This window comes from Ursus americanus, chromosome 18, assembly GCF_024610735.1.
Source record: "Ursus americanus isolate L20-20 chromosome 18, mUrsAme1.1.p, whole genome shotgun sequence".
NCBI classification, from domain to species: domain Eukaryota; kingdom Metazoa; phylum Chordata; class Mammalia; order Carnivora; family Ursidae; genus Ursus; species Ursus americanus.
In genome coordinates this window covers 41,749,030-41,773,678 of record NC_142144.1, presented here as the reverse complement: position 1 = coordinate 41,773,678, position 24,649 = coordinate 41,749,030, and the positions used below count along the sequence as shown (strand labels likewise).

General features: G+C 35.3%; 1 protein-coding gene across 2 annotated transcripts in view; it reads left to right on the top strand.

Moving 5' to 3' along the window:
- Positions 1-24,649, top strand: part of IFT74 (intraflagellar transport 74) — an 81,181-nt gene that overhangs the window by 40,364 nt on the left and 16,168 nt on the right. For both annotated transcript variants that reach the window (XM_045780372.2, XM_045780370.2), the window contains 4 exons: positions 5,665-5,744; positions 21,813-21,866; positions 23,366-23,463; positions 24,286-24,412. In XM_045780372.2, the coding sequence (XP_045636328.1) occupies positions 5,665-5,744; positions 21,813-21,866; positions 23,366-23,463; positions 24,286-24,412 (359 nt within the window). The remainder of the gene's footprint in view (positions 1-5,664; positions 5,745-21,812; positions 21,867-23,365; positions 23,464-24,285; positions 24,413-24,649) is intronic.

Genomic DNA, 24,649 nt, shown 5'->3' with positions numbered 1-24,649 from the left:
TATTGAACCACCCTTGCAGCCCAGGACTAAATCCCACTTGGTTGTGGTGAATAATCCTTTTAATGTACTGTTGGATCCTGTTAGCTAGTATCTTGGTAAGAGTTTTTGCATTCATGTTCATCAGGAATATTGGTCTATAATTCTCCTTTCTGGTGCACAGTTTGTCTGGTTTTGGGATCAAGGTAATTCTGGCTTCATAGAATGAGTTTGGAAGATTTCCTTCCATTTCTATTTTTTTGAAACAGCTTCAGAAAAATAGTTATTAATTCTTCTTAAAATGTTTGGTAGAATTCTGCCAGGAGGCCATCCAGCCCTGGACTCTTGTTTGTTGGGAGATTTTTGATTACTGCTCCAATTTCTTTGCTAGTGATGGGTCTGTTCAGATTTTCTGTTTGTTCCTGTTTCAGTTTTGGTAGTGTATATGTTTCTAGGAATGCATCTGTATCTTCCAGATTGCCCTTTTTGTTGGCATATAATTGCTCATCATGTGCTCTTATAATTGTTTGTATTTCTTTGGTCTTGGTTGTTATCTCTCCTCTCTCATTTATGATTTTATTTGTTTGGGTCCTTTCTCTTTTCATTTTGATAAGTCTGACTAGTAGGGGTATATAGATCTTTCAAAGAACCAGCACCTAGTTTTGTCGCTCTGTTCTACTGTTTTGCTTTTTTTGTTGTTGTTTCTATATCATTGATTTCTGCTCTAATCTTTATTATTTCTTTCCTCCTGCTGGGCTTTAGGCTTTATTTGTTATTCTTTGTCCAGCTCCTTTAGGGGTAAGGTTAGGTTGGGTATTTGAGACTTTTCTTCCTTCTTGAGAAAGTGCTGTATTGCTGTATACTTCTCTCTTCATTTGTTTCCATGTATTTTTTTTTAAAGATTTTATTTATTTGCACAGAGAGAGCAAGAGCGTGCACAAGCAGGGGGAGAAGCAGAGGGAGAGGGAGAGGCAGGCTCCCCGCTGAGCAGGGAGCCCAACGTGGGGCTCAATCCATGGACCCTGGGATCGTGACCTAAGCCGAAGGCAGTTGCTTAACCAACTTCGCCTACCTAGGCACCCCTATTTCCATGTATTTTTAAAATTCTTCTTTAATTTCCTGGTTGACCCATTCATGCTTTGGTAGGATGCTCTTTAGCCTCCATGTGTTTGTGTTCCTTCCAAATTTTCTCTTGTGATTGAGTTCAAGTTTTAAAGCATTGTGGTCTGAAAATATGCATGGTATCATCTCAGTCTTTTGGTATCAGTTGAGACCTGATTTGTGACCCAGTATGTGATCTGTTCTGGAGAATGTCCCAGGAGCACTCAAGAAGAATGTGTATTCTGTTACTTTAGGATGAAATGTTCTGAATATATTTATGAAGTCCATCTGGTCCGTATGTCATTCAAAGCCCTTGTTTCCTTTTTGATCTTCTGCTCAGATGATCTGTCCATTGCAGTGAGTGGGGTGTTAAAGTCCCCTATTTTTGCATTATTATCAATGTGTTTCTTTAATTTTGTTATTAATTGGTTTATAAAATTGGCCGTTCCCAACTTAGGGGCATAGATATTTATAATTGTTAAATCTTGTTGTTGGATAGACCCTTTTATTATGATATAGTGTCCTTCTTCATCTCTTATTACAGTCTTTGGTTTAAAATTTAGTTTGTCTGATGTAAGAATTGCCACCCCAGCTTTCTTTTGATGTCTATTAGCATGACATATGGTTTTCCACCCCCTCACTTTAAATCTGGAGGTGTCTTTGGGTCTAAAATGAGTCTTTTGTAGATAGCATATCTATGGGTCTTATTTTTTTATCCAATCTGATACCCTTTGCCTTTTGATTGGAGCATTTAGTCCATTTACATTCAGAGTAATTATTGAAAGGTATGAATTTAGTGCCATTGTATTATCTGTAAAGTCACTATTTCTGTAGATTGTCTATTTTCCTTTCTGGTCCTTGTTACTTTTGGGTTCTCTCTTCACTCAAAGGATCCCCTTTAATATTTCTTGCAGGGCTGGTTTAGTGTTCACGAATTCCTTTAGTTTTTGTTTGCCCTGGAAATTCTTTATCTCTCCTTCTATTCTGAATGACAGCCTTGCTGGATAAAATTTCTTGGCTGCATATTTTTCCCATTTAGCACATTGAATATATCATGCCAATCCTTTCTGGTCTGCCAGGTCTCTGTGAACAGGTCTGCTGTCATTCTTATGTTTCTACTCCTGTAGGTTAAGGGCCTCTTGTCCCAAGCTTCTTTCAAGATTTTTTCTTTATCTTTGAAATTTGCAAGTTTCACTATTATATGTCAAGGTGTTCACCTATTTTTATTGATTTTGAGGGGGTTCTCCATGCATCCTGGACTTGAATGCCTGTTTTCTCCCCCAGATTAGGGAAGTTCTCAGCTATAATTTGTCCAAATAAACCTTCTGTCTCTTCATCTTCTGGGAACCCTATTGTACAGATATTTTGCTTTATGGTATCGCTGATTTCTCGAAGTCTGTCTTCGTGATCCAGTAGTTGTTTTTCTCTCTTTTTCTCAGCTTCCTTATTTTCCATCATTTTGTCTTCTATATGACTGACTCTTCTGCCTCATTTATCCTAGCTGTTAGAGCCTCCATTTGTTACTTTAGTTCAGTATTAGCATTTTTAATTTTGGCCTGATTAGATTTTAGTTCCTCTATTTCTACAGTAAGGGATTCTCAGGTGTTTTCTGTGCTTTTTTCAAGCCTAGCTAGTATCTTTATAATCATTGTATTGAATTCTAGTTCTGACATCTTACTTATAGCCATACTTACTAATTCCTTGGCAGTGAGTACTTCCTGCTCTTCTTTCTTTTGGGGTTTCTCCATTTTGTCATTATGTCCAGAAAAGAATAGAAGAAAGACAGAGAGACAACAAAAATAACAACACCACCAGAAAAAAAGCAAACAAAACTAACCATAAGAAAACAGAAACAAAACAAAATAAGAAAAAAATCAAACAAGAAGTAAAACAGAACAAAACAATAAACTAGAGCCCGGGTATATTTGGTCTGTTTGTTAAAAGAAACTAGATCCCAAAACAGGAAAGAAAGAACAACTTATATACACACAAAAATAAAATACAATGAAAGGAAACCAAAAATAAAAACGTATATATAGTATATATAAAAATTTTTAAAAAGAATTGAAAAAATAAGAAAATAGCTGGAAAAAGATAAAACTGAAAAACTAAAGAATAATAAAAAAGCCATGATTGCTATATAGTGTTTTTCCCAAGAGTTGAAGTTTTGCAAATTCTCTATGATTAGTAAACTTTGTGCTAGCCGGTTATTCCTGCTATTCTTCTGGGGTAGGGGCCTGTTGTACTGATTCTCAGGTGTCCTTACCCTAATGGAATTGCACCCCTGTTGCCAGTGTAAGCGGCTCCAGATTGCCTGTGTGGCACTGTTTTGCTCCCTGAAGGCTTTCAGCACCAATGGTGATGCCCCAATCTCTAGCCCTGGAGCTGAAGTTTGTGCCCCCCACTTTTCAGTGAGCCCTCACAGAAAAGCAGTCAATCACTCTTCTCTCCCTGATGTCCATCTGAACGGTGTGTTCACCCAGTCTGTGACCGAGTGTTTTTATCTCAGGCATGCAACCCAGTTTTGAGTCTCCAGACTTCCTGGATTCCTGTGGCATGGATCCACACTGTTTCTCCCAGGGTGGGGAGGGGGGGTCTCACTGCACTTCTGCCTTTTCCTGGGTCCCTGTCCAGAGAGCAATTGTGTGACCATGCAGCAGTTCTCAGTTTATGGCAACACTGAGCAGAAAGCTGGCACCTAGACACTGTTTTCAGCCAGGTTTCCTACTCTGATGCCTGGGGACTCTGCTGCACTCAGGCACCCCCATTCTTTTTGTGACCTCAGAGTTCCTGAGACCTTGCTTTCCCACCTGGAATTCTGTCCCGCTTCGTCACCTAAGCATCTTTAAGCCGGGGATGTCCTCCACCATAGCAGACTTCTACAAGTTGCAATTTTTCATTCCTTTGCTTTAATACCTTCCAGTAGCCTTCTTAAGAAGGCTCCCTCCCCTTGCTGTATCCTCCAGTGTATCACCCTGGATTCACGTCTCCACATCTTACCTTCCAAAAAGTGGTCGCTTTTCTATTTGTAGAATTGCAGCATTTCTTTTCTCAGATCTCCAATTGATTTCGTAGATGTTCAGAATGATTGGATAACTGTCTAGCTGAATTCCAGGGACTAGATGAACTTAGGGTCCCCTACTTCTCTGCCATCTTAACTCCTCCCTTATTTATTTATTTATTTTAGAGAGAGAGAGTAAGCAAGTGTGAGTGCATGAGTGGGGGCAGGTGCAGAGGGAGAGGGAGAGAAAGAATCTCAAGCAGCCTCCGTGCTGAGTGGGGAGACGATGCAGGGCTCAATATCATGACCTTAACTGACTGAGCCACCCAGGCACTTCTCCTTTGCCCATTTTTTTTTTTTAAGATTTTATTTATTTATTCGACAGGATAGAGACAGCCAGCGAGAGAGGAAACACAAGCAGGAGGAGTGGGAGAGGAAGAAGCAGGCTCATAGCGGAGGAGCCTGATGTGGGGCTCGATCCCATAACGCTGGGATCACGCCCTGAGCCGAAGGCAGACGCTTAACCGCTGTGCCACCCAGGCGCCCCCTCCTTTGCCCACTTTTTAATTGGGTTATTTATCTTTTTATTATTGTAGGAAATCTTTATATGTTCCAGAGACAAGTCTCTATATCAGCTAAATGATTTGCAAAGTTTCTCTCCCATGCTGTGGGTTGTCTTTTCATTTTCTTAGTAGTGTCTTTTGAAGCACAAAAGTTTTAAATTTTGATACTGTCTAGTTTATTTTTTCTTTTGTTGCTTATGGCTTTGGTGACCTATCTAAGAAACCAGTTCCTAATTCAAAGTCAGGAAGATTTATGCCTATGGTTTATTCTTAGAATTTTATAGTTTTGCCCTTATGTTTAGATCTATGATCCATTTTAAGTAAACTTTTGTATATGGTGTAAGGTAGTTCAGTTTTATTCTTTTGTTTTTGCATATCCAGTTGTCCCAGCAACATTTGTTGAAACATTCTTTCAACAAATTTTATGTAATATTCTTTCCGCGCTTAATTATTTTAACACCGTTGTCAAAAATCAGTTGTATGTAGATAAGGGGTCTCATTTCTGGACTCTCAATTTTATTTCATTGCTATAATATCTTCCTTTATTCCAGTACCACACTATATAATTACTGTAGCTTTGTAACAAGTACAAATGCTGTTTGTTAAAATTTTAACCTATATAATCTTCAGTCAATGGTAAATTTTCTCTTATTTTCTAATTTTTAAGACTAATTTGCCAATTTAGTTCAGTTTGTACAAACCAACAAAAAAAAAAGGTTGCTAAAGATTTTTCACGTTAGTATCACAAGTTAAGCTCAAAAGAAGCATTGGGGAAAGGTCTGCTTTTGAAGTCAGGCAACCTAACATTCCTAGAATATACTTATACTCTAAATATGAATCCTAAAGAAAGATCTGGGAAAGACTTCTTTCTCTAAATTTATAATATTGTCTTCAGAATAGGGCATATTATATACAGATACTATTTTTGCAACTTAGAAAAGATTTCCTAACATCATCATCAAATGTTTCTACTTGAATATCTAAGTTATCTGTCATAAATTTATTAAATAATATTTTCAACAGGTTAACAGATATAAAAGAAAAACTAAATCAGTTTAATGAAGAAATTCGACAACTGGACATGGATTTAGAAGAACACCAAGGTGATTTTTCTGGAATTTTTATAATGTATAATAACAGATATATAGCAGCATTGATTTAGTATTAACTTGGGCCTCAGGGACTATTTACCTGGGATTTATTATTTAATTCTTAATGAGATCCCTAACTTCAACTACTAAAATGCTTAACTGTACTATAATAGTAAATATTATAACTAATATTAAATTATTTAAGCTGATTAAAAACTTGAAATAAAATGGTTATATAATGACAAGAATTTGTTTTGTAAAGCAATTTTTTTTAAATGAAGTAAAACAGTTGAAAGTTGTTACAGATTTCTAATTTATACCTCCTTAATATGGTCAACTATCAATCAATAGGGGTAAGAATTGAGGAGGGGAGAGAGGATCGTGTTACAAACAGAAGAAATTAATTATTTAGGGGTCCCAGTAATGAGGTAGCAAGTAATGATTATTCTGATCCTTTTCCAACTTTCCCTAGCTGTGGATTTGAAGAACCAAAGGGACTAGAACACTTGTGGGAGCCTGGGGTGTGAACACATGGAAACGTTTTTGGTGGCTATTTGAGAGCTATAGCGGATGTATGGTTGGGGGAAGAGATTGGGCATTGTAGTTTCCTTACCAGCTTCTTTCTAATAAGGATGAGAAAGGTGGCTTCCTCATGGAAGTTTAGTCACAGATTAACTGCAAACTGGTATTTACGTGCTCTTGGATTAGCAAGAATTGACTGTATATTCTTATGAGTTAAGTATGGTATTGTAAACAGTATACATAAACGTGTATACCTATTATGGCTGAAAAAACACTCACAGCAGGCAAAAGGGGTGTTCTATTCCTAAATAAATTTTTTACTTCAGTTTTAAATGTTGTGTATTAGTTTTATTTATATTTTTTTCTTGATGTATGAATAATAGCATTAGCTACTATTGATTAGTTACTTACCTGGACTGGGCACTATGTGATCTTTGCAAGAACTTTTTGAAGTCTTATAAGCCGTTTTATACTTGTTGAAGCTCAGAGAAATTACTCAAATTCCCACAGCTAGTAAGGGGTAAAGTCTAGATTTAGACCAAGTTCTCTTTGTTTTTTTGGTTTTTGTTTTTTTTTAATAAGATTTTCTTTTCTTTTTTTAAAAAGATTTTTTTAATTTATTCATTTGAGAGAGAGAGAGACAGAGAAAGCACAATCAGGGAGAGAGGCAGAGAGAGAGGGAGAAGCAGACTCCCCACTGAGCTGGGAGCCTGACGTGGGGCTTGATCCCAGGAACTGGAGATCATGACCTGAGCCGAAGGTAGATGTTTAACCATCTGAGCCACTCAGGCGCTCCAGACCAAGTTCTCTTTGATCCCAAAGTTTTATTCTCTTTCCAAGCCTAATCTTGGTTTTCTGATATGAAGTGCTACATTTGTGAAATAAAAATGTTCTTATGAAATGTTTACATAGTTGTATTTACATATGGATAGTAATGGCTTTATGTAAGACATATTTAGGCATATTAGTCATATAAGGCAGACAAACTTTAAGTCCCAGTTATTAGGTAAATAAAACTTATCCGAACTTTTATTTTCTTATCTGCAAAATGAATATAATGGTCCTTCCTCACTAAGGTTTATGAATATTAAATGGCATATATGGCAAGCTAGGCTTAAAATAAATTGTTAAGACTAAGGTCATACTATTTTCTTTATTAAATTATTTTATTGCTTTTCATTTATATAGATCTAATATTCTAGATTTTTTTATTAATAACTTAAATTATTCTGAGAAATCTGATAGTGTTCTTGATTTTAGACACTTTATAGGAAACTTTCTAAACAATTTTCCTAAATTTAAATTTCTAACAACATTCAGTTTACTTTTCCAGGAAAGTAACTTGCTTTGAGGGTAACAATTTATTATTAATTGCTAGTTCTAAGATAAACAGAATGTTTTGAATTTTAGCTTCTGTTTTCCTTTTTGTTTTCTAACCTTCTTTGTCCTTTTTGATTAATGTGGAAAAAGATAATCTACATATGTAAAAATATATGTATATATGTATGTTCATATATATATATATATATGTCAACACATTCATTTTTTGTTCTTCTGCTATAGTGTGAACATCCTGAATTATGGGTATAACAGCACAGGGGTTTTGTTAGAAGATTATGTATTAGCTCAGGACTTCGTTATTTCTTGAGTGACCTATTGCAGGAGACTTCCAAATGGTTGTCCCACCTCCAGTCTTTCCTCCTCTCAGATTCATCCACCACAATGTTGCTAGAGTGACTTAATGTAAAATTGAATCTGTGTCATTCTCCTGCTTAACAGTGGCTCCCCATGACCCATGAGATAAAGTTTAAGAACCTTTGTATGGCATTATAGTCCCTCTGCAGTCTGACCTATATGTTGTCAGTCTCCTCTCCTACTCCTCATCATCTCTATCCTTACATTCTAATAAAAATCTCCTTGTGGTACTCCACATATCACTCCCTTTACGATAAATCAAACTGTTTCATGCTTAGTCCTTTGCTCCTACTATTTATTTTGTCTTGAATGTTCTTTCCCCTGTTATTTACCTTAGTAATTTCTCATCTTTTAAAATCTACTTCAAGTATCTAATCCACCATAATAACCCTAACTTCCCTCCCTGACCTATTTCTGGGCTGGGCTAGATGAGTGACCTCTTCCATTATCAGAGCACACAGTGCATAAATATATCACTTATTGACCACACTATATTACCGCTATCTACTTGGATGTTTGTCTTTCTTCTGAGGCTATACATCCTCAAACGATCTGGACTGTGTCTTATTCACCCTGGTAACTCTTTCATCAACACAGTATCTGGGAAAATAAACACTCAATAAATGTTTGTGGAATGAATGGAACAATGCTATACTTTAGCAGGGAAAGATTTGTAGAACAAAAGATGAAAGTTGGGCTCTATCACTTCTTTGTGCCCTCTAGTTCTTAGGATGTACATATGCACTCTTTTCCAGAGATAGCTGGGTTGGTTAGCAAAGGTCTTATTATTTTCTAGAAGATTCCTACCTTGGATTCATGATTTCCAGTAAAGTGGTGGGTTCTGACCTACATCTGTGTTTTCAGCAGTTCCTTGACACAAGATTGTAGATAATCCACTCCTTAAGATGTGGAGGATAGTCAAGTTATTTTGACTTTCCAATTCATACTTCTTCCTGCTTCAGGCTTTATTCCCTCTGGCACATTTTACTAATTTTGTAGATGCTACCTTAGCTTCTGCTATTTTTGATACCTTTGTATGATCCATCTAAGGCCACCTTTTGCCTTGTAGGGGTTCTGGTTAAGATAACATATAAACTATAAATGATGTTTATATATGTCTCACTGTGTGAGTAGTGGCTTCATCCTTTCAGTTTTGCATAATTCATTTTAAATTCAAAGGCATCCTTGGATACTGGGCTAGGTACAGTTGTGTTCCCTGCTAGGTATTAATGGTGGCCGCGTAGTCCAATATCTTCCTTAAGTGCATTATATTTATTCATTTGGGCAGGTCTCTAAAGTTATAATTTGCCAAAAGTTACATATAGTAACTATGTCTCAAAGCTAACTAAGTAAATTAGACGAAGTTGACTATTCTAAGAAAATCTTCATTGTGCAGATGTTGAGTTATCCTCATAATACACTTGGACTTTTGACCAATTCTAGATAGGCTTCTTTGCTCTAAAATCTTTACTTTGTCTTTGTTAAGTGACTGAAAAAAATAATAATCTCCTTGCAAAAATTGCAATATAATAAGATAGCATTACTCTTTTCAAACTGCTGAGGGATTTAATTTTATCATCTTAAATATATGCTAGACTTCACCCAGATAGTAGTTTTACCTTATTGATGGATAAGGTAATTTTTTTATATGGGTTCTAATAATATTTAGATTGAAATATGCATACTTTCCTGTAATTGTTATTATTATTTATGCTAACTAGAAGCAATGAGAAATAGTTCTATTGAAAGTTACTAAAATGGTCAGAATTTGGGTATAGACTACATCATTGCTAAACCAGAGCATTATTGGCAGATGCTGTACTACTTTTCAGAAAAGGCAGAACCCACCCAGATTTCTCCTTTCTTAGCTAAATGGAGCCATTAAATATTTGCTTAATTGTTGCTTTTTAAAATATTGCTTTGCCTAAAGCCAGCAGAAGAAAGGAAATAATAAAGATCAGAGCAGAAATAAATGATACAGAAACAAAAAAACCAGGAGGCATCTGGGTGGCTCAGTCGATTAAGTGTCTGCCTTTGGCTCAGGTCATGATCCCAGGATCCTGGGATCAAGCCCTGCATCAGGCTCCCTGCTTAGCGGGAAGTCTGCTTCTCCCTTTTAGTTTCCCTCTGTCCTCTGTCTCTCAAAAAAATAAAATCTTTTTAAAACAAGAAGAAACAAAAAAAAAAACAGTCAAAACAGATCAATGAAACCAGGAGCTGGTTCTTTGAAGGAATTAATAAAATTGATAACCTCTTAGTCAGACTTACCAAAACGAAAAGAGAAAGGACCCAAATAAATAAAATCACAAATGAGAGAGGAGAAATAACCAACACCACAGAAATGCAAACAACTGTAAAAGAACATTATGAAAAATTATATCCCAACAATTTGTTCAATCTGGAAGAAATGGATAAATTCCTAGAAACATATAAACTGCCAAATCTGAAACAGGAAGAAATAGAAAACTTGAATAGACCCATAACCAGCAAAGAAATTGAAGCAGTGATCAAAAATCTCCCAACAAACAAAAGTCCAGGGCCAGATGGCTTCCCAGGGGAATTCTACCAAACATTTAAAGAAGAGTTAATAATTAACTATTCTCAAACTATTTCAAAAAATAGATATGGAAGGAAAACTTCCAAACTCATTCTATGAGACCAGCATTACCCTGATTTCAAAACCAAAGACTCCACTAAAAAAGAGAACTATAGGCCAATATCCCTGATGAACGTGGATGTAAAAATTCTGAACAAAATACTAGCAAATCACATCCAATAGTACATTAAAAGAATCATTCACCATGATCAAGTGGGATTTATTCCTGGGTTGCAAGGGTGGTTCAATATTTGCAAATCAATCAACATGATACACCACATTAATAAAAGAAAACCATAGATGCAAATAAAAGCAAATAGATGCAAAAAAAAGCATTTGACAAAGTATAGCATCCATTCTTAATAAAAACTCTCAACAAAGTAGAGATAGAGGAAACATACCTCAACATCCTAAAAGTCATATATGGGAGACCAGCAACTAATATCATCCTCAGTGGGGGAAAACTGAGAGCTTTTCCTCTACAGTAAGGAACAAGATAGGGATGTCCACCCTCACCGTTGTTATTTAAAATAGCACTGCAAGTCATAGTCTCAGCAATCAGTCACATAAAAGGCATCCAAATAGGCAAGGAAGATGACATGATACTCTATACCCTAAAGGGGCTCCTGGTTGACTCAGTTGGAAGAGCCTCTTGATCTTGGGGTTTGAGTTTGAGTCCCATGTTGGGTATAGAGATTACTTAGAAAAAATAAAATCTTAAAAAAAAATAACAAAAAAACCCCAAAAGACTCCACCAAAAGAATTGCTAGAACTGATACACTAATAATTCAGTAAAGTCACAAGATGCAAAATCAATGTACAGAAATCTATTGCATTTCTATACACCAATATGAAGCAGCAGAAAGGATAAATCAAGGAATCGCTCCCATTTACAATTGTACCAAAAACCATAAGATACCCAGAAATAAACCTAACCAAAGAAGTAGGAAATCTGTATTCTGAAAACTGTAACACACTTAGGAAATAAATTGAAGATGTCACAAAGAAATGGAAAAACATTCCATGCTCATGGATTGGAAGAAAAAATATTGTTAAAATGTCTATACTCCCTGAAGCGATCTACACATTCAGTGCAATCCCTATCAAAATACCACCAGCATTTTTTACAGAGCTCAAGCAAACAATGCTAAAATTTGTATGGAACCAGAAAAGACCCTGAATAGCCAAAGCAGTCTTGAAAGAGAAAAGCAAAGCTGGAGGCATCACAATTCTGGACTTCAAGTGAAATTACAAAGCTATAGTGATCAAGACAGTATAGTACTGGCAGAAAAACAGACGCATTGATCAGTGGAACAGAACAAACAATCCAGAAGTGGACCCACAACTATATGGTCAACTAATCTTCAACAAAGCAGGAAAGACTATCCAATGGGAAAAAGACAGTGTCTTCAAATGGTGTTGGGAAAACTGGACAGCAATATGCAGAAGAATGAAATTGGACCGCTTTCTTACACCGTACACAAAAATAAATTCAAAATGGATGAAAGATCTAAATGTGAAGAATGAAACTGGACCGCTTTCTTACACCATACACATAAATTCAAAATGGATGAAAGATCTGAATGTGAGACAGGAAACCAACAAAATCCTAGAGGACAACACAGGCAGTAACCTCTTGGACATTGGCTGTAGCAACTTTTTACTAGATATGTCTCCTGAGGCAAGGGAAACAAAAGCAAAAATGAACTATTGGGACTCCATCAAGATAAAGAGTTCTGCACAGTGAAGGAAATAATCAACAAAACTAAAAGGCAGCCTTCAGAATGGGAGAAGATATTTGCAAATGACATATTTGATAAAGGGTTAGTATCCAAATCTATAAAGAAGTTAATCAACTCAACACCCCCCAAAACAAATATTCCAGTTAGAAAATGGACAGAAGAAATGAATAGACATTTTTCCCAAAGAAGATTAAAGCTGGCTAACAAATGAAAAGATGCTCAATATCACTCATCATCAGGGAAATAGATATCAAAACTACAGTGAGATACCACCTCACACCTGTCAGAATGGCTAAAATTAACAACACAGGAAACAGCAGATTGGTGAGGATGCAGAGAAAGGGGAACCCTTTTTCACTGTTGGTGAGAATGCAAACTGGTGCAGCCACTCTGGAAAACAGCATGGAGGTTCCTCAGAAAGTTAAAAATAGAACTGTCCTATGATCCAGCAATTGTACTACTAGATAGGTATTTACCCAAATGATATAAAAATACTGATTCGAAGGGGCACATGAACACCGATGTTTATAGCAGCAGCATCAACAATAGCCAAATTATGGAAAGAGCCCAAATGTCCATCAATTGATGAATGGATAAAGAAGATGTGGTATATTTATACACAATAGAATATTACTCAGCCATAAAAATGAATAAAATCTTACCATTTGCAACGATGTGGATGAAGCTAGAGAGTATTATGCTAAGTGAAATGTCAGTCGGAAAAAGACAAACACTGTATGATTTCACTCATATGTGGAATTTAAGAAATAAAACAGATGAACATAGAGGGGAAAAAGAGAGAAACAAACCAGAAAACAGACTCTTAACTATAGAGAATAAATGGAGGTTTCCTGGAGGGAAGGTGGGCAGGGGGGGATGTGTTAAATGGGTGATGGGTATTAAGGAGTTGACTTGTTCAGATGAGCACTGGGTGTTGCATGTAAGGGATGAGTCACCAAATTGTATACCTGAAACTAATACTACAATGTATGCTAACTGGAATTTAAATAAAAACTTGAAAAAATATTACTTCTGAATGAGAAAGAGAAAGTAATGGAAAAAGCACTATTGTTCTGGGTAAAGAAAAAACAAAAAATAGATAATAGTAGCTTGTATTCTCACTTAACACAGGATATTCTTTCAATTAAGAATCCTTTTACGTCAAGGTTTACTTCTGACATATAGCTGAGTAATTTGTTTTTGTAATTGTTGACTTAGAAATTTTTTCTTCTCACCACAGATTAATACTTGAGAGTTTATATATCTCATACTGAAGCTTCCTCAAAGTAGGTAATGTTTCTTGGTCCACTTAAATCAGATCCTTACTTTATTCTTCACTATATTACATTAAATTCTAAAAAGAAGAGTGTTACTGTTTTAAAACATGACAAAACCTTTCATGGAGTAAGAGCACAAAATAAGTGATCAATCTTCTATGCAAAATTTCAAAACCTTTTGAAACTGGGTTGATTCTCAGCTTTACCCAATAGTGGCTTAGGTTTAGGCTTTATCTAGTCTGCTCAGTTAGTTACCACTTTTCCATCTGGTTACAGCTTTTGAAATTTTATTGCCGTTATATTCTTTTTTAATTTTTCTTATTGCTGGGAGTTTTACCTTTAAAAATTCTTTTTACTATAGTTTTTAGTTCAGTTTGGGGGAGGATTAGAATTAACTGTGCATACTCAATTTGCCATTTTTATCAAGAAATTACCAGTTTTATAAACTTTACTTAGAATTTCTAGAATTTTAATCACCTGAATATGCTTCATTTTATTGGGGGGGGTGTGCTTGTGTGTTTGTGGGTGTGTTTGTTTTCCCTCAACTGACCATTCTCATGCTTTCATTAACTGTGCAATTTACCTTAGCATGTAACAATTTATCCCTTCCTGTTTTAAAATTTTTTTTCCTTAAACTAGTTATTTTAAAGACTCTAGCTAATTTATTTTTTAAAATTGTGTGCTTTTAATATAAAAATCTGGTATGTACTTAATGTGAAAAATTCAAGCAATACAGAGTGTATAAATATAAAGTAAAAAATCATCTCCTTTCTCCTCATAGTCATCCCAGTCTTTAGAGTTATTCCAGTCTTTCATATTATTTACAGTTTGATGTTTATAGCTTTTTAGATTTTTTCTATACATATATAAGCATATGATTTTAAGATGGAGTAATATATAATTCCTCTGAGGTTGAGTCTTTCATTTAACTATATTTAATGTACATTATTCCATATGAGGATGTATACTTCATTCTGGGAAGTATAGCATAGTGGCCAGTGTCACGATTTTAAAGCCAGACCAAGAATGGTGCCTGGCACATATTTATTACTCACAACAACTGTTAGCTGCCATCATCATCTTTGTTATTGTTATGGTTAAATAGTGTTCACTGTATCCACATTGACATTTAGGTGGTTTCTAGTTTTTCGCTACCAAGAATAACGCTGCAGTAAATAACCTTGTTGCATATATATTTTTTAACTTGCATATTTCTATAGGATAAATTTCTAGAAGTGAAATTATGAATAGAATGTTACTTATGTTTACAGTTTTATTATTTTTGCAAATTTCTTCCAGAAAAAGTTGTGCCATTTTATACAACCAACAGCAGTATGTGGAAGTGCTTACTCACCAATGTTATTTAGAAATTTCTTAGTTTTTGCCTGTCAAGAGAATACACACTTTTTTAAAAATTTAAATTCAATTAACATACAATTTATTACTGCTTTCAGAGGTAGAGATCAGAGAATATACACTTTGACAGTTCACTGTTCCTAAAGGCCTGCATTTGTAGTACTACTATGATCCACAAGGTGGGGCTAATTTTCTGGATGTCTACTTACACAGACCAGGCTTGACCAATACAGTTGAAAAACTAGTCATGTTTTAAAAAAATATATCTTTTATTTTTAAGCACTTATCTCTGCAAGAAGGATTTGGGGGCATTATTACTACAAATAATTCCTTCATTTTTAGAGTACAGTATCTTTCCAAAGATGGATTAGATTGTAAAACCAAATGTGGGATTATTAATATAGTGTATCAGACGTATAAATATCTAACTGCAACAATGTGATAAATATGTATCATAATAGAAATATATGTGAAGTGCTATAGAATCATTGTATTACTGTCCTAAACTCTATACAAAGTCATTGCAATTTATTCCGTAATTTATATGCTTCTTTGAAGAGTAATAAAAATATAAAACATTTTTCTTTGGTTTGTCTATAGAATACTTTTTCATACTCAGGGTCCCAACACCTAGTTTAGAAGCTTTTATTCTTTGCATATGTCAGGTAATACGGAATTTATAAAGACAGGATAGTTTTATTTAAGAGCACAGGTTCTGCAACCAGAATGACTGGATTCAAATCTGAGCTGTGTTATTTTACTGGCTGATCTTGGAATACTATTTGACTTTTTTATACCTTAGTTTCCTCATTTTAATTTTTTATTTCCTATTATTTTTTTAGTTTCTTCATTTTTATTTTTTATTTTTTAAAGATTTACTTATTTATTAGAGAGAGCACATGTGTGAGTAGAGAGGGGCAGAGGGAGAGGCAGAGAAAAAATCACAAGCAGGCTCCATGCTCAGTGTGGAGCCAGACTTGGGGCTCAAACTCATGACCCTGAAATCATGACCTGAGCCAAAATCAGGAGCCAGGTTCTCAAACCTGAGGCGCCCCTAATTTTTTTCATTTTTAAAATGGAGATGATAACAGTACCTTCCTACTATTTATAGTCACTGTGCAGATTAGATGAATGGGGTTTTGTGAGTGTGTGTGTGTGTGACTGAGAATAGCATACCATTATAAAAGTGCATATAGTGTTAGTTATTAGCTGTTATTATTAATGCTATTAATTTATAAACTGAAACTTGAATAACTTTCCCGGAGATTTTCCCAAAACATTTTAGGAAGTATTTCCCCCAGGATATATAAAATAATTGATTCAGTTTCCAAGTGGTTTATCTTCTGGTATCTGAGATGTCAAATGGCATTTATACATTGCCATTCTATAGAGACTCAATATACATTCAATGAAGAAGAATGAATCATTGCTTATTGTTCAATTTGAAGATTGGTTAGATTACAGTTTGTATTTTTCATTAGAATGGTGGTATTATTTCCAGATCAGGTGCATGAGCACCATCTGTAACAAATTCTCAGGCTCCACCTCAGACCTACTGAGTGTGAAATGCTAGGGATAGGGTTTAGCAATTTGTGTTTCAGCAACCCCTCCTGATGATTCTGATGCATGCTAAAGTTTATAACCACTGCTTTAGGAAATAATTAAGAAGTTCGTTGTGTTGAGTACATTCCAAGGACTACTTATTATACCATCCAGTTTTATTGACTTTACTCTGTTAAAACAAATGTCTTCATGGTCCTTTTTCTTTTCTTTATACACGAGGCTTTTAGCAATAATTTAACTTTTACATAATTAGAGAATTTTTATTATATATTTTTAAAGTTCCTCCAGTGTGTAGAGATAGAATTATCAGACTTGGTCTGCATAGCTGTAAAGAAACTTGCCTGCCAAAATTTAAAACATTTTGCAGAGAATGTATGGTTGATAAGTTGGATGAAGCTTGAAGCCAAAAGTTAGTTTAAAACATTAAATTTATATGGGCTCATTTTAACATACCAGTTTGGTAGTATTTGATAGGCTAGTTTATTACTTACTGCTCTAATGACAGGTGAAAAGTAGATAGGAAAGAGAAACTGAATATAAAAAGATGGAATTTAATAGGAACCCCAAACTAATTAAAATTGAAGTAGGAAAGGGGAAGAGAAAGTGGTCTGGCTTACTAAAATATGTGAAAATGTTAGTGGAGATTTAAACAACTCAGTATGAATTAATGTGATACAGCCTCCAAAACAGCTGAAATCCTAGGTTGCATTAACAGAAAGATGACTGTATAGACTGTGGGAAGTGATAGTCAGTTTTGAATCCTAAATTTCTCGGCATTGTATTCTTTTCTTTTCTTTCTTTCTTTCTTTCCTTCTTTCCTTCTTTCCTTCTTTCCTCCCTTCCTCCCTCCCTTCCTTCCTTCCTTCCTTCCTTCCTTCCTTCCTTCCTTCCTTCCTTCTTTCTTTCTTTCATTTCAGGTAGGAGGGAGGCAGAGGGAGAGAGAATCTTAAGTAGGCTCCACGCCCAGCACAGAGCCCAGTCTCATGACCATGAGATCATGACCTGAGCTGAAATCAAGAGTTGGATACTTAACTGACTGATCCACCCAGGCACCCCTTGGCATTATACTTTAAAAAGGGTAAAGAAGAACTCTGAAACTCACTAAGAGTAGAATGAGCAGAATGGTAGAGACTAAAACCATGCCACATAAGGAACATTCAAATGCATTGAACACTCAAAGGTACTGGGGAGACTTAGCTTGCTTCAGAATGACCCCAAGTGCTAGATAGGAAAGAATTCGGATACGCAGATGTCCTTTAGGGTTTTATTCTTGGCACACTTCTCTAATTTTATTTTCTTTTTGCTGCTCTTTCACCTCTGAAATCAGTAGGCCTGCTGATTTGGGGGGGCTTGAGACCAAAAGAGTCATTACCTATGCCATGTTATATATTAACCAAGATAGAAGATGGGGGGAAAATGGTACTCAGACCTTCTCCAGGAGCAGAACTACTTCTCAGAATATAAAAGTCAAGCTAGCTCTATAATGTAGAATGAAGGGAACATTTGATGGAGAAGTAAGAGTCATATGAACTGGCAGGGAGGATAAAGCAGGCTGTGGTGCTACTCAGCCTCTCGGTAGTGCAAGAAGAGCATATCTCCCTTACTCCACTAGCTTTCTATGGCAGAGAGCATCAGAAAACAATGATATCCTCTCCACAGTATTCCAGATTTTTTGTAATAGTCCATACCCATTTCTTTTTTCCTCCACATGAGGGGAAAAACCCTGAATTTATAGTTTATAATTTTGAGATACTTGTATTGGTAGAGTATAAATGTCTTGAAGGCAAAGGTCTTCTTCATCTCTGTAATTCCTACATTACTTGTTAGAGTGCCTTACCAATACAATACTTTCCACATAAGAACCTTCTGAAGTCTTTCACCTATCTTTCACCTAATAAGTAGTTATTATAGGACTTCAAACATATATTTTGTACATCTAATAATTTGTAAGCCCTTCTAGGATAAAGTTGTAACTATCTTGCTCATTTTGATTTCCCCAGCACCTGCTACGGTATCTGGCACATAGCAGGCATTCAGTAAATTTGGAATAAATAAATTATGTAGAACTATAATTGCATCAAATATTAAGAATTTGAGGATAGCTGTAAATAACCCTTATTTTATTAACATGCCCTTTTCCTTCTCCTTTGGTCTTCTTAATCTTACTACTTTAGACCCTTTTGCTTGCCTGCTTTTGCATGTCCAGTGTCACATACTGATTAGCTTCTCCAATATATGATCTTGTCCCCTCCTATGATAGTAAATCTAAGAATAGATTTGGTTAAATAACTCCTATATTTTACCCTATCTTAGGACTGCCCACGTCTGTGCTTCTCATGGGCAGCTCAGATATGAACCCTCCAACTGAGAAATCGCAAAATAGAGAAGTTCACTAGTTCTCTGATCTCTTTTCTTCTTAGCAACAGTGATATGAGAAGAGATTTTATGAAGCTTGGGAATCTACTAAGATATATGGGATCTCTGTCCTATCTCATCCAGCTGGCCAGATATGTCTTCCAGCTCAATCTGATGACAGTTAAGAACATGGATTTGAGAAGAGAGGAGAGGAATATTCTCCCAGGTTTCTTACTTGGATGATAAGTTGTGGCCAAGGACGTCTAAAAATAATGGGGAATACGGAGGGGTGCAGACTTTGAGAGGGAAGACTCATGAGTTTAATTATGAATATACTATTAGGATGTCCTGAGAGATACCCACAGAATGTATCTAGTAAGCAGTTGGATAAAATAATCAGAAAATTAGGGAAAAGGTCAAATTTGAGAGTTCTTAAACCACAAGAATGAGTGGGATTTTCTTGGATGTAATGTAGTATTAGAAGTCAACTAAAAGCAGAAACCAGAATTTAAATGTAGAAGAAAGGGGAAGCCACGAAGAGAAGACATAAGGAATGATCCGAGAGTAAGAAAAACCAAAGAAGTTCCCACCCCAACGACAAAAAAAACATAAGGAAAAAAAATTGAAGGAAGAAAGAATGTATCAATAGTGTCGGTTATTGCAGAATGAAATAAGGACTGGGAACTGCCCCTTGGATTTGATAATTAAGGAGTTATGTAATCTTAGAGAAATTTCATTGGTATGGCAGAAGGAAAAGCCTCATTACAGTGCCTTGAGGTCTGATAGCAAGATGAGGAACTGGAAAAAGCTTGTATAGGAGATTCTTTTACGTTTATAAGAAGAAAGATAAGATGGTAGTTAAATTTTTATAAAGCCTAGGATGCAGGCCTTCCTCATAATCCCTTAATGCCTAACCAATCTCTGAGGAGTGGGACTTCTCAGACAACCAGAACTTTCTTAGAAACCTAGGATATGGCAGGTTCAGCAGAAACTAGCTTTTCTGCTACATCACGTATGTTGTATAACATTTCCATGCATATTACCCTCCTATGGAGGGTATTCCAGCTCTAATTCTTTGTTTCCCACTCAAAAGCTATTGCCACGAAGTGAGTGAATGGTGACAATTTTAATTTGTCTATAATCCATTTTTGAAAAAAATCATATACAAATTTGTAATTAATAACAAAGTCCATGCTTCCATGTAATTCGAGGCTCTACCGCAACTGTCTTCCTCTACTTCCTAACTTTACTCTAGCTAGTGCTTGAAAAAACCTGCATAGGAGTTTATACAGAACACTGGCTGACCATTGCATTTGAACCTCTGCACTGTAACTTTGGCTCCCCTGTTTTTTTTTTTTAACCCTTAAAGTTCTTCTAAATGCCAGCTTCTTATCAGAAACCCCCTTAGGAATCTTTAGTCTATTATTCTGTCCATGCTTACTGGGCATCATCTTAATAAGGTTCCTAAAAATTGCTAAAAATTGACTGGTTTAGATAAAGATTACAGATTGGTGCAAGCACAAATTTATTCTGCTTTCTCTACCTGGGACCCTGAGGACACAGGGCTGCAGCTGTCTCACTAGTCTAGGGAAATAATGGTATCCTTTCAAAACTCAGTTTTTGTTACACTGAAAATCCTTTTGTTATGAAATAACATGATCCACTTCTGTTAATGGCCCCTTTATGCCGTTAAAGTATCCAGTTTCATCCATTGTCAGGGTCCAGGATTTTTGCCCTTTTTAAAGATTTTATTTCTTCATTTAACAGAGAGAGAGAGAAAGAGAGAGAGAGAGCACAAGCAGGGGGAGCCCCAGGCAGGGGAGAAGCAGGCTCCCTGCTGAGCAAGGAGCCTGATGTGGGGCTCCATCCCAGGACCCTGAGATCGTGACCTGAGCTGAAGGCAGCTCAGAAATACAAATTAATCATTTTATTACCCTGCTTAAAATCTTCAGTAGTTTTACCATTGCCCTTAGGTGGAGGTCCAAACTTTTGTATGTATCTTATAATGTCTCTCATCCATCATTTGCCTCTTCTTTGTGCCACTTTTTCACTTCACATTCTCTGCCTCAGCCATACCACTCTTTCAGTTTCTTGTGCTACCATACTCATCCTCACTTTCAGGTTTCTGTATTTGCAATACTTTGATTTTGAACCTCTTCTTCTCTGTTTCAACCAGGTAACTCCTATTCATTTTTTCTTTATAATGCGGCTTAAATATTACTTCCTTAGAGAAAATTTCCGGGAATTCCAAAACTAGATAAGTTGTCTTTATTCTGTGCTTTTTTTTTTTTTAAGATTTTATTTATTTATTTGACAGAGAGACACAGCCAGTGAGAGAGGGAACACAAGCAGGGGGAGTGGGAGAGGAAGAAGCAGGCTCATCGCGGAAGAGCCTGATGTGGGGCTCGATCCCACAATGCTGGGATCACGCCCTGAGCCAAAGGCAGACGCTTAACCGCTGTGCCACCCAGGCGCCCCTTTATTCTGTGCTTTTAAAGCACCCTTTTTCATACGGTAGCACTTAGTACATTCTAATAGCTTGTTCAGGCTTTATAGACTTTAAGGTCTGGTGAGGGAGGTTACTTTGCTATTTTGCCTGCTGTTGTGAGTTATTCAAAGATGAATGAACTTTTTGGGGAGCTTATGTTTCCCATCACCAGTAGTGTTCATGCGCAGGTTGAGTAGGTCCAAGTTGGGACTGAAATAGAGAACCACTGGAAGATTTAAAGTCCTTTCCTGTCAGGAGATTTTTTTCTGCATTATCAAATATATATATATATATATATATATATATATATATATATATATATAATTGTCTTAAAAGATTGTATGTTAATTTAAAAAAAATTCACCGAATAGAAAATATCGAATATTCAATAACTATTGGTATATAGAAAACCTAAGAACTATTTTACACTTACAGCACTGTGTCTGGAGTTTTTGAAATTGATGTTATATTTTCTATCTCTTATAGGCGAAATGAATCAGAAGTACAAGGAGCTAAAAAAACGAGAGGAAAATATGGACAGTAAGTGATCTTACTGATACGAAAATATTCTCAGAGATCTGTTGATGTATACCAAATCAGAGATTTCATTTTGGGAAGATACAATGGCTAATAATAAATGCAGAAGAATTAATAAATATCTAGCATAGTTTAGGGACAGGTAGAAAATTTTAAGAAGGGTTTGTGTGTGTATGAGTATTTTTGTGCTGAGGATAGATTCTAAAACTAGTACTTCTGTTTATTTATATAGAGACTGCTTACTGATTGAATATTGAATGTTCTCTTTTTCCTGCTTCACTGTATTCATCTTTAGTATCTTTTGCCTTTTTTTTGGCTTTTCATAATACTTCCTGTCATTATTTATCAGCCTTCACCTCAGATCTTGCTGCTTGGTTCTGTTACTGACTGTAGCTTTAGTAGCCTTCTGTTGCAGCTTCTCATTTGCTTTTTAAAAATCTTAACTTTGTAAGTAGATCTTCACTTAATTGCGTTCTGTATGTTCATAAATTTTTAAAAATTGACCTATATTATCTTACTGGTTTCCTTTTTTAATAATCATTTTGCTAGAATCTGAAGTTTTATCAGTCCGATGTCAATTGTTACCTTCATAGAAGCATGCCATTAAGTAGTAATTGCTAACTCTGATTTAACAATATCCCAAGATTTCTTTAAAATCTCAGCAAGTACCAAAAATTATCTCAAAATTAATTATTTGGGGGCACCTGGGTGGCATAGCGGTTAAGTGTCTGCCTTTGGCTCAGGGCGTGATCCCGGCGCTATGGGATCGAGCCCCACATCAGGCTCCTCCGGTAGGAGCCTGCTTCTTCCTCTCCCACTCCCCCTGCTTGTGTTACCTCTCTCGCTGGCTGTCTCTATCTCTGTCAAATAAATAAATAAATAATTACAAAAAAAATTATTTGTTTTGTGCTAACAGTAAAGTTATTTTAACTGTAAGTTTTTATTTTTGAAAGAGGCATAGAAATGCCTTAAGAATATAAAAAAGAGTAAATTATGTACTGATTCTATGTTAGACAAGAGAAAGGAAGATTTCTTAGGATATTTATAATGTGAATAAATTATTTTATTTAGTTGAGATTAATGCAACATTTTAAAGAAAATACTCATTTTCAGATGAAATAAGTAATCAGCAACTATTTTCTGTATTAAAATTAGTGGCTAATTGTAAGTATGAATAATTATAGATATATCAAGGAGATCCTATGTAAAAACAGATTTTTTTTTTATGTTCTCCTTTATATCGGCTGTTACTTCTGAGCCCAGATTTGTAACCTTTAGTTTATTTATATTAAGATCATAACCGTTAAGCTTTAAAAGCTTGAAACTATGTAGAAATATTCTTATTGAGTGATTTAATTACCCTTGGGTTAATAAAAGATTAAATAGTGGTAATTTAAAATTTGCTTTGAATTTCTAAAAAGTACTGTTAAGACCTATAGATCAGAATTTATATAGTGTTAACTATATTAACAGAAGCTTCTCATCATATTGTCAATCTGCAGCTTTTATTGAGACTTTTGATGAAACTAAGAATCGGGAACTGGAAAGGAAGGCACAGATAGAAGCCAATATTGTTTCACTTTTGGAGCACTGTAGTAGAGTGAGTACCATGTGCCTGTCTTAGCATCCTCGTTATTTTTACTGTGATTACCTTTCCAAATACACCTCAAAAAATGCAGTGGTTCACTATTGCATCTGTTCATTTAATCTGTTTCCTTTAAATTCCCTTGCTTATTATTTTATTTCTTTAAGCTATTAATTTGTGTATTTCTGGCAAAATTCAGGTAAGGATGATAGGGAAAAAGGATGACATATGTATAATGTCAATTTTATAGCAGTAAGTAAGGGACCAATTCAGAGTAATTATTATGATTTTTTCCCTTTGTTAATGTATCTGAAGTTGGTGAAGTAACATTTGCACAGAAACTTCAAAATCTAGATGTTATAATGGAAAACGTTGATATATTTTTACACGGTCATTTGTATTATGAATAGAAGGGATTCTTTTCTTGTAAGGACCTACAAGAGTATAGGTTATCAGGGAGTATCTTGATTCATAAAAAAATGTTTATTGAGCAGCTACTAATGAGTGGTAGAATAGAAGGAAAAATATGCAATCTCTTTTAAATATTCTATGTGTCTTAAGACTCCTAGCAGTTCTTAAAGTAGTGTATTTGAATTTCTTCTTCAGTGAGATAAAATTCAGAATTACTTCTTTTACATTAGCTTTAATTTAGTCTCTCCTTATTGCAAAAACCTGACTTTGAATCTCACTATATTCTTCTTAACATACATAAAACATACATGATAAAAGATGTATTTCAAAAAAGAATACTGATTCAGAGCATCTAGCTTCCAAGAGTTTTTTTGGAGAGTCAAATCAGTGGAATTTTTTTCCATTTTTATTTCTCTACAAATACAGAATATAAATCGTATGAAACAGATCTCTTCTATCACCAATCAAGAGCTGAAGATGATGCAGGATGATCTCAATTTTAAATCCACTGAAATGCAGAAATCACAAAGTACAGCTAGGAATTTGACTTCAGGTGAGAAACAGATTTTAATATCCTTTTTTTTTCTGTAACAAATTGAAACTTTAAAAATTTATGTTATTTGATATTTTTGAAAGGCTGAGAATATAATTTATGATTGCTTATTGCTCCAGTCATTTATAGCCTCAGAATTGTGTGTGACTTTTCACATTAACTTTTATTAGTATTTCATTGGGATATTCTGATTAATTTTTAACATTTATTGAATGCTTGCTCTGTGCCTGTGCACAG